General features: G+C 35.2%; 1 protein-coding gene across 1 annotated transcript in view; it reads left to right on the forward strand.

Annotated features, from left to right (window-relative positions):
* Nucleotides 1-11,430, forward strand: part of LOC130010550 (neurotrypsin-like) — a 79,363-nt gene extending 67,933 nt beyond the window's left edge. Inside the window, exons 5-8 of the mRNA XM_056098386.1 lie at nucleotides 5,063-5,207; nucleotides 5,421-5,581; nucleotides 10,706-10,844; nucleotides 11,172-11,430. Of these exons, the coding sequence (XP_055954361.1) occupies nucleotides 5,063-5,207; nucleotides 5,421-5,581; nucleotides 10,706-10,844; nucleotides 11,172-11,430 (704 nt within the window). The remainder of the gene's footprint in view (nucleotides 1-5,062; nucleotides 5,208-5,420; nucleotides 5,582-10,705; nucleotides 10,845-11,171) is intronic.
* The last annotated feature ends 366 nt before the right edge of the window (nucleotides 11,431-11,796 follow it).

Here is an 11,796-nt window from a genome sequence, read left to right on the forward strand (position 1 = left end):
CAATTAGAAAGGGGGGGGTGAGGGGTGCTCTGCACACAACCCAAACAAAAACCAAAAACACAAACCTGTCGTCACGACACAAACTACACGGACATTGCAAGCAATAAACAACAAATATCAAATGGATTCAGTGGCCATATATATTGTTTAATAGGGTATCAAATCACTATTATACAGTGATAGGAACCAAGCTCTTAGGGATTTTCCAGTGTGGTCCAAATTGTCAGTGGCACACGATGGAGAGTCTGGGAAGGACAGTATCTAATAGTTTGGGTGGAACATGCATGTAAAAGAACCCTTAACAGTTGAAATTCGAAATAAAAGTATGGGAAGGACAGTATCTAATAGTTTGGGTGGAACATGCATGTAAAAGAACCCTTAACAGTTGAAATTCGAAATAAAAGTATGGGAAGGACAGTATCTAATAGTTTGGGTGGAACATGCATGTAAAAGAACCCTTAACAGTTGAAATTTGAAATAAAAGTTGGCATTATCATCACGGTCCGGGCAAAATTTCCTTCATGGCACACTGTACGGCGTAAAACGTTAAACCCCATTTCATTTCTAAGCTCAAGCAATCCTTGATAGTAGAAAATTCTCAATACAAACACCACCTCAAGACATTCACCTAATAAACATCAACCTCAATAGGAACGTTTTTAAATTCCATAAATTTGACCAGCCAATCACATATCACCACTTAGTCTAAGCAGTCAAGGTATTGATGTAATGAAACTATAATCTGAGTTTCAGTCTCGACCAATCTAATTGCTTATCTGTGCTTAAAGATGCATTATGTAAGATTTAGAAGAGAGCTGGACGTTCTTGTTATAATAGTTCAAAAATAAATAATGAAAAATGAATATATTGAAAATGTCATTCAAATTACTTAATTCTGAGCAAGTATGACTGAGTCTCGATGTTTATTTCCATTTAAATCTCAGCCATCTGATGGTCTACAGAATTGATTATAGGCCTGTTAAGTTGATTTATGTCTACATAATAATATGATATTTTAAACCAAAAGAAAGACCTCACTGTAATAGGCTGATTTAGCTCTTACATAATGCATCTTTAACCTTAACTCCGTCAAGTATTTCACATAATTAAACACATACATCAAGTTTGAACAGTGTGTTCCAACGACTCGACCAATCAGACTGAAGTCTATATTTAACCTCATATCAGTAGAATATGTTTATTGGTGAATAGAAAGTGTCCACCAAGTTTCACACATCTAACACAAAAAGAATCGAAATTGTCGAGCTCCAGCGTATTATTCTGCTTACAGTGAACAGTTTCACATCTCTCACCTCACTCAAATATAACGGAAGTTATCGAGCTCTACAGTCAAATTGCCTATTGCTCTAATTAAGCTGAACAGAACATGGTCATGATCGAATTTAGTCAACGTATTGATGTAATGAATCTATAGACCCGAGTTTTATCATTCTCACTTAATCAGAATTAAAGTTATCGTTTCCCAAAGCGTCAATCAATCATACTACTTGACCTAGAGTGTGATCTTTCCCAGATATAATAAATTGTATGGCAAATACCCTTTACCAGTTCGTGGTGCATATTTATGGAATGAGCTTCCCCGACAGATGCACACAACATCTCTATTTTCAAGTTTTAAGTCAATTGTTAACTTATGGTTTCTCTTATTATTGTTCAATGTACCTATATATAACACTGTCACAGTTTTTTCCTCATTTGTAATTTTGTATGCTTGATAAAGACCAGTGAATTCTTGTCGAAACCTCGTGTGTATATAATATAGTGATTGTTATCCATAGAACTGTGTTGTGTTATATTATGTTCAATCGCCAAATGCCATTCAAAGATTATAAAGACACATCTGTTTAGCAAATATTTGTGAAAGAACAATAGTTGAACTCACTGTGAAGCACTTAGAAATGACCAGCGGACATAATTGAGCGCGATATAAGACGATTTCTTCTTAAAATTATTAGTATTATTATTGTTATTATCAGACAGAAGTCTTTACTTAGCCTCAATAGAAAAAGACTATTAGTGAATAGAAAATATCCACAAAGTTTCACACTCCTAACTCAAATAGAATCGAAGTAGTCGAGCTCTAAAGTCTTGCAGTAATTCAAGTTGCTTATTGCTCTGCTTACACTTAACAGTTTGACCCCGTTCACTCAAATATAATCGAAGTTATCGAGCTCTAAATTCAAATTGCCTATTGCTCCAATTAAGCTGATCAGAACATGTTCATGTTCGAACTTATTCAACGTATTGATGTAATAAATCTATTGACCCAATTTTTATCATTCTCAATTAATTAGAATTAAAGTTATCGTCTCCCAAAGCATCAATCAATCATATCGCTTGACCTGAGCAGAGTGTGATCGATCATCTTTGGCCTACATCAAGGCATTAACTTCATAAGTATATACACCATGTTTAAACATTCTACCTCAATTAGAAGAGGGAGCTCTGCACACAAGCAATAAACAACAAATATCAAATCCGGTGGAAAATGGCCATCGTCGGACTCAGTCAAGTCATTCACATAATTAAACACATACGTCAAGTTTGAACAGTGTGTTCCAACGACTCGAACAATCAGAATGGATTCTATATTTAACCTCAGTAGAATGTGTTTATTGGTGAATAGAAAGTGTCCACCAAGTTTCACACATCTAACACAACAGAATCGAAGTTGTGAGCTCCAAAGTCTTGATATTTCAAGTTGTGTATTACTCTGCTTACAGTGAACACTTTCACCTCTCTCACTGAAACATAACGGAAGTTATCGAGCTCTACAGTCAAATTGCCTATTGCTCTAATTAAGCTGAACAGAATATGCTCATGTTCGAACTTGGTCATCGTATTGATGTAATGAATCTATAGACCCGAGTTTTCTCATTCTCACTTAATTAGAATTAAAGTTATCGTCTCCCAAAGCATCAATCAATCATACTATTTGACCTAAGCAGAGTGTGATCTTTGATCTACATCAAGGCATTCACTTCATAAATATCTAAACCATGTTTAAACATTCTACCTCAATTAGAAGGGAGAGGAGGGGGGGGGGGGCTCTGCACACAAACCAAACAAAACCGAAAACACAAACCTGCCGTCACGACACAAACTACACAGACATTGCAAACAAATCACGTGAATGGATTCAGTCGCCATATGTATTGCTTAATAGATTGTCAAACCACTAAAATCCAACGATAGGAACCATTCTAGACGAGAAAGCTTCTACGGATTTTCCGATGTGATCCCCGTTGTCAGTGGCACATGATGGAGAGTCTGGCAAGGACAGTATCTAATTGTACATGTAAAATAAACCTTAACCGTTGGAATTCAAAGTAAGAGTAGGCAGTAGCACCAGCGTCCGGGCAAAATTTCCCTCATGGCGCATTGTATGGCGTGCAACGTTAAACCCTATTTCATTTCTAAGCACGGGTGATTCTTGAAATCCATTTAATTATATTTATTCCGCAGTTGTAACATTGGTTGGAGGATCAAATTCTATGGAAGGACGAGTGATGGTATGGCACAACGGCTCATTTGGAAGAGTTTGTCCTGATGGTTTTGGACAGGAAGAAGCTCATGTAGTGTGTCGTCAATTAGGATTTAACAAGTATGAATCTACAATGTCTTCTAATTCTATATAAAAGATAACGATAATTTTTACCACTACGTCTTTTAATTAAATTCCCACCATTCAATTCGTTACATACATATATTTTGGACTTTGATCAACTGATTTTTTTATATGTCGGTTTGTTATATCGGTCAAAAATCAGTAGATAAAACCAATGAGGGATATAACTGATTGGGTGTTCAACAGTCGACAGATAAAAACATTTCTACCCAATTCATTGTGTGTATTATCTTTCTATTTAATCTTTCCTGATATTAATGTTAATATTATAATCAACATTTTGTGTATAATCTTTCTATTTAGCAATGAAGGCGTTGATCCTGATATTAATGTTGATTTTGGTAAAGGGTCAGGTCCCATTCTGGTATCTAATATTAATTGTAAAGGAAATGAGTCATCTTTATCCAACTGCAAACGTCCAGAATTCAGAATCGGAGAATGCAGTGGCACATCTGATGTCTCGGTCGTTTGTAAATGTAAGTCTATAGAAACAGTAACCAGTCATTCTTACAGGACATATATTAACAATCTGTTTGTATATCGGTCCTTTAATTTAAACTAAAGATATTACAAGACTCGTGTTAAAGTTAGATTGATCACTACATACACATGAAGTCGATGACCTTGTTCAAAAAAATAATTAAACGATCGAGACAATTTGATAATAGCCCCTGCATTTTAACATTGTAAAGGAAATGAGTCATCTTTATCCAACTGCAAACGTCCAGAATTCAGAATCGGAGAATGCAGTGGCACATCTGATGTCTCGGTCGTTTGTAAATGTAAGTCTATAGAAACAGTAACCAGTCATTCTTACAGGACATATATTAACAATCTTTTTGTATATCGGTCCTTTAATTTAAACTAAAGATATTACAAGACTCGTGTTAAAGTTAGATTGATCACTACATACACATGAAGTCGATGACCTTGTTCAAAAAAATAATTAAACGATCGAGACAATTTGATAATAGTCCCTGCATTTTAACATACATGAAAGGGGTTTTAGTTTATTATTTTTGATATATATATCTATGATCGTCCTTCGTCATTTAGTAACGTGGCCTATATTAAGTCCAGATTTCAATCTTAAAGAATCTGTTTGGATAAGATGAAAATAAGAGATCAAATAACATACAAGATACATTGTATATTAATCCGTCAGTAGTTACACACCTGGGTTATGTGTAGGGTATTCCTAGTTTGTGTCGAGTATACTAGACGATATTGACTTTCAGACTTATTTACAAAGGGAAATTATAAAGTTACCGTAAAAACGTTTTGAAAAAAATCATGTTCAAGTAAGAATTAATATTGAAATAACCCATTTGCGTTTTCCTTAGCCCTCCGTCGATATTTTTAGTTAGATTTGGGCAATATGTTCTCTAACAGTCAGTCAACTGGTTATTTCAGTTGTTCCAGTGCGACTAGTAAATGGATCAGGGTCACATGAAGGAAGAGTGGAGGTGTTTGATAGAAGAGAATGGAAAACAGTTTGTGATGATTATTGGGACGATAAAGATGCATCTGTGGTTTGTAGACAACTAGGATATAGTGGGTAAATATACGAAACGGAATAATATATACGCTTTATACAATAAAACAATCTTAATACAGTAACTGGTGCTGTACTTGAATTAAAATATTGCCATATTTGGCTGTAATAAATGTTATTGTATTTGTGCGAATTAGTACACGAATATATAGTTATATATTAATTCAGTGTAGTTTTGTTTGCATTAAATAGTTGAACGTATAATATTATGTTTAGGACAGGAGCAATAAGTAAACACCGCGCCTACTTTGGAGAGGGACGTGGCAACATAGTGACCCAAGTACAATGTAATGGAAATGAAGAGTATTTTACTGACTGTAAATATAGTTCTGTTAGCTCGTGTGGCCATAATAGAGACTCTTCTGTAATTTGTAAAGGTAAGATTATATTAAAAGTATTGTGGAGATATGTCAGTGGTGCAGGACGGGGGACCTGACAATGACAGCTTGTTCATTCGGTTCGAATGATACACTAAATCGAGGTCCCGTGTACACATTGGCGTGCACGTAAAAGATCAGCTGGCAGTTGGAATTCGATATAATAGTAGGCCAAAGAGCCGCTGTCCGGGCAAAATTCTCTCATAGCATACTATATGGCGTGCGCCCGTCTCCATTAGCCCAGTCGAAGCATAACAGTAAGAAGTTAAACCCCATTTCGTTTTAGGGAATTAAGTGCTTACTATACATTATAGGTATACTACCGGTATTTGTTTCATGACCCACATCCCCAAGCCACGTTGAATACCAAACTTAATTATAAGTTAGGATTATATATACATAACGGGTGTCAACACAATCAACTAATGGATATCTACACCAAGGTTGAACATTCTACACCAAGTCTGAACATTCTACCTCGATTAATAGCAGGGTTGTTATGTTCTAAATTCTTGACCAATCCAATCGCTTACATTATCCTACTTAGCCTAAGTAGAAAATTCTCACCGAACTTAGTCAAGGTGTTAATGTATTAAGGTGTTACAGCCCTCTCACTCGATCAGAATTGATGTGTTCTTGTTTCAAAGTCTGAACCTATCGAATTGCTTATATTTAGTTAACTTTAGTGGCAAATGGTCATCATCGGACTCTGTCAAGGTATGTTAATAACACAAACACCAAGTCAAGACATTCACCTAATAAACATCAACCTCAATAGGAACGTTTTTAAATTCCATAAATTTGACCAGCCAATCGCATATCGCCACTTAGCCTAAGCAGTCAAGGTATTGATGTAATGAAACTATAATCTGAGTTTCAGTCTCAACCAATCTAATTGTTTATCTGTGCTTAAAGATGCATTATGTAAGATTTAGATAAAGAGCTGGACGTTCTTGCTATAATAGTTCAAAAATAAATAATGAAAAATGAATATATTGAAAATGTCATTCAAATTTCTTAACTCTGAGCAAGTATGACTTAGTCTCGATGTTTAATTCCATTTAAATCTCAGCCATCTGATGGTCTATAGAGTTGATTATAGGCCTGTTAAGTTGATTTATGTCTACATAATAATTAATATGATATTTAAAACCAAAAGAAAGACCTGACTGTAATAGGCTGATTTAGCTCTTACATAATGCATCTTTAACCTTAACTCCGTCAAGTATTTCACATAATTAAACACATACATCAAGTTTGAACAGTGTGTTCCAACGACTCGACCAATCAGACTGAAGTCTATATTTAACCTCATATCAGTCGAATATGTTTATTGGTGAATAGAAAGTGTCCACCAAGTTTCACACATCTAACACAAAAAGAATCGAAATTGTCGAGCTCCAAAGTATTGCTATTTCAAGTCGCGTATTATTCTGCTTACAGTGAACAGTTTCACATCTCTCACCTCACTCAAATATAACGGAAGTTATCGAGCTCTACAGTCAAATTGCCTATTGCTCTAATTAAGCTGAACAGAACATGGTCATGATCGAATTTAGTCAAAGTATTGATGTAATGAATCTATAGACCCGAGTTTTATCATTCTCACTTAATTAGAATTAAAGTTATCGTCTCCCAAAGCATCAATCAATCATACTACTTGATCTAAGCAGAGTGTGATCGATCACCTTTGGTCCACATCAAGGCATTCACTTCATAAATATCTACACCATGTTTAAACATTCTATCTCAATTAGAAAGGGGGGGGGGGGTGAGGGGTGCTCTGCACACAACCCAAACAAAAACCAAAAACACAAACCTGTCGTCACGACACAAACTACACGGACATTGCAAGCAATAAACAACAAATATCAAATGGATTCAGTGGCCATATATATTGTTTAATAGGGTATCAAATCACTATTATACAGTGATAGGAATCAAGCTCTTAGGGATTTTCCAGTGTGGTCCAAATTGTCAGTGGCACACGATGGAGAGTCTGGGAAGGACAGTATCTAATAGTTTGGGTGGAACATGCATGTAAAAGAACCCTTAACAGTTGAAATTCGAAATAAAAGTATGGGAAGGACAGTATCTAATAGTTTGGGTGGAACATGCATGTAAAAGAACCCTTAACAGTTGAAATTCGAAATAAAAGTATGGGAAGGACAGTATCTAATAGTTTGGGTGGAACATGCATGTAAAAGAACCCTTAACAGTTGAAATTTGAAATAAAAGTTGGCATTATCATCACGGTCCGGGCAAAATTTCCTTCATGGCACACTGTACGGCGTAAAACGTTAAACCCCATTTCATTTCTAAGCACAAGCAATCCTTGATAGTAGAAAATTCTCAATACAAACACCACCTCAAGACATTCACCTAATAAACATCAACCTCAATAGGAACGTTTTTAAATTCCATAAATTTGACCAGCCAATCACATATCACCACTTAGTCTAAGCAGTCAAGGTATTGATGTAATGAAACTATAATCTGAGTTTCAGTCTCGACCAATCTAATTGCTTATCTGTGCTTAAAGATGCATTATGTAAGATTTAGAAGAGAGCTGGACGTTCTTGCTATAATAGTTCAAAAATAAATAATAAAAAATGAATATATTGAAAATGTCATTCAAATTACTTAATTCTGAGCAAGTATGACTGAGTCTCGATGTTTATTTCCATTTAAATCTCAGCCATCTGATGGTCTACAGAATTGATTATAGGCCTGTTAAGTTGATTTATGTCTACATAATAATTAATATGATATTTAAAACCAAAAGAAAGACCTCACTGTAATAGGCTGATTTAGCTTTTACATAATGCATCTTTAACCTTAACTCCGTCAAGTATTTCACATAATTAAACACATACATCAAGTTTGAACAGTGTGTTCCAACGACTCGACCAATCAGACTGAAGTCTATATTTAACCTCATATCAGTAGAATATGTTTATTGGTGAATAGAAAGTGTCCACAAAAAGAATCGAAATTGTCGAGCTCCAGCGTATTATTCTGCTTACAGTGAACAGTTTCACATCTCTCACCTCACTCAAATATAACGGAAGTTATCGAGCTCTACAGTCAAATTGCCTATTGCTCTAATTAAGCTGAACAGAACATGGTCATGATCGAATTTAGTCAACGTATTGATGTAATGAATCTATAGACCCGAGTTTTATCATTCTCACTTAATCAGAATTAAAGTTATCGTTTCCCAAAGCGTCAATCAATCATACTACTTGACCTAGAGTGTGATCTTTCCCAGATATAATAAATTGTATGGCAAATACCCTTTACCAGTTCGTGGTGCATATTTATGGAATGAGCTTCCCCGACAGATGCACACAACATCTCTATTTTCAAGTTTTAAGTCAATTGTTAACTTATGGTTTCTCTTATTATTGTTCAATGTACCTATATATAACACTGTCACAGTTTTTTCCTCATTTGTAATTTTGTATGTTTGATAAAGACCAGTGAATTCTTGTCGAAACCTCGTGTGTATATAATATAGTGATTGTTATCCATAGAACTGTGTTGTGTTATATTATGTTCAATCGCCAAATGCCATTCAAAGATTATAAAGACACATCTGTTTAGCAAATATTTGTGAAAGAACAATAGTTGAACTCACTGTGAAGCACTTAGAAATGACCAGCGGACATAATTGAGCGCGATATAAGACGATTTCTTCTTAAAATTATTAGTATTATTATTGTTATTATCAGACAGAAGTCTTTACTTAGCCTCAATAGAAAAAGACTATTAGTGAATAGAAAATATCCACAAAGTTTCACACTCCTAACTCAAATAAAATCGAAGTAGTCGAGCTCTAATGTCTTGCAGTAATTCAAGTTGCTTATTGCTCTGCTTACACTTAACAGTTTGACCCCGTTCACTCAAATATAATCGAAGTTATCGAGCTCTAAATTCAAATTGCCTATTGCTCCAATTAAGCTGATCAGAACATGTTCATGTTCGAACTTATTCAACGTATTGATGTAGTAAATCTATAGAACCAATTTTTATCATTCTCAATTAATTAGAATTAAAGTTATCGTCTCCCAAAGCATCAATCAATCATATCGCTTGACCTGAGCAGAGTGTGATCGATCATCTTTGGCCTACATCAAGGCATTAACTTCATAAGTATATACACCATGTTTAAACATTCTACCTCAATTAGAAGAGGGAGCTCTGCACACAAGCAATAAACAACAAATATCAAATCCGGTGGAAAATGGCCATCGTCGGACTCAGTCAAGTCATTCACATACTTAAACACATACGTCAAGTTTGAACAGTGTGTTCCAACGACTCGAACAATCAGAATGGATTCTATATTTAACCTCAGTAGAATGTGTTTATTGGTGAATAGAAAGTGTCCACCAAGTTTCACACATCTAACACAAAAGAATCGAAGTTGTGAGCTCCAAAGTCTTGATATTTCAAGTTGTGTATTACTCTGCTTACAGTGAACACTTTCACCTCTCTCACTGAAACATAACGGAAGTTATCGAGCTCTACAGTCAAATTGCCTATTGCTCTAATTAAGCTGAACAGAACATGCTCATGTTCGAACTTGGTCATCGTATTGATGTAATGAATTTATAGACCGGAGTTTTATCATTCTCACTTAATTAGAATTAAAGTTATCGTCTCCCAAAGCATCAATTAGAAGGGAGAGGAAGGGGGGGGGGGCTCTGCACACAAACCAAACAAAACCGAAAACACAAACCTGCCGTCACGACACAAACTACACAGACATTGCAAACAAATCACGTGAATGGATTCAGTCGCCATATGTATTGCTTAATAGATTGTCAAACCACTAAAATCCAACGATAGGAACCATTCTAGACGAGAAAGCTTCTACGGATTTTCCGATGTGATCCCCGTTGTCAGTGGCACATGATGGAGAGTCTGGCAAGGACAGTATCTAATTGTACATGTAAAATAAACCTTAACCGTTGGAATTCAAAGTAAGAGTAGGCAGTAGCACCAGCGTCCGGGCAAAATTTCCCTCATGGCGCATTGTATGGCGTGCAACGTTAAACCCTATTTCATTTCTAAGCACGGGTGATTCTTGAAATCCATTTAATTATATTTATTCCGCAGTTGTAACATTGGTTGGAGGATCAAATTCTATGGAAGGACGAGTGATGGTATGGCACAACGGCTCATTTGGAAGAGTTTGTCCTGATGGTTTTGGACAGGAAGAAGCTCATGTAGTGTGTCGTCAATTAGGATTTAACAAGTATGAATCTACAATGTCTTCTAATTCTATATAAAAGATAACGATAATTTTTACCACTACGTCTTTTAATTAAATTCCCCCCATTCAATTCGTTACATACATATATTTTGGACTTTGATCAACTGATTTTTTTATATGTCGGTTTGTTATATCGGTCAAAAATCAGTAGATAAAACCAATGAGGGATATAACTGATTGGGTGTTCAACAGTCGACAGATAAAAACATTTCTACCCAATTCATTGTGTGTATTATCTTTCTATTTAATCTTTCCTGATATTAATGTTAATATTATAATCAACATTTTGTGTATAATCTTTCTATTTAGCAATGAAGGCGTTGATCCTGATATTAATGTTGATTTTGGTAAAGGGTCAGGTCCCATTCTGGTATCTAATATTAATTGTAAAGGAAATGAGTCATCTTTATCCAACTGCAAACGTCCAGAATTCAGAATCGGAGAATGCAGTGGCACATCTGATGTCTCGGTCGTTTGTAAATGTAAGTCTATAGAAACAGTAACCAGTCATTCTTACAGGACATATATTAACAATCTGTTTGTATATCGGTCCTTTAATTTAAACTAAAGATATTACAAGACTCGTGTTAAAGTTAGATTGATCACTACATACACATGAAGTCGATGACCTTGTTCAAAAAAATAATTAAACGATCGAGACAATTTGATAATAGCCCCTGCATTTTAACATTGTAAAGGAAATGAGTCATCTTTATCCAACTGCAAACGTCCAGAATTCAGAATCGGAGAATGCAGTGGCACATCTGATGTCTCGGTCGTTTGTAAATGTAAGTCTATAGAAACAGTAACCAGTCATTCTTACAGGACATATATTAACAATCTGTTTGTATATTGGTCCTTTAATTTAAACTAAAGATATTACAAGACTCGTGTTAAAGTTAGATTGATCACTACATACACATGAAGTCGATGA

The sequence above is a fragment of the Patella vulgata genome, chromosome 2, assembly GCF_932274485.2.
Source record: "Patella vulgata chromosome 2, xgPatVulg1.2, whole genome shotgun sequence".
NCBI lineage: Eukaryota > Metazoa > Mollusca > Gastropoda > Patellidae > Patella > Patella vulgata.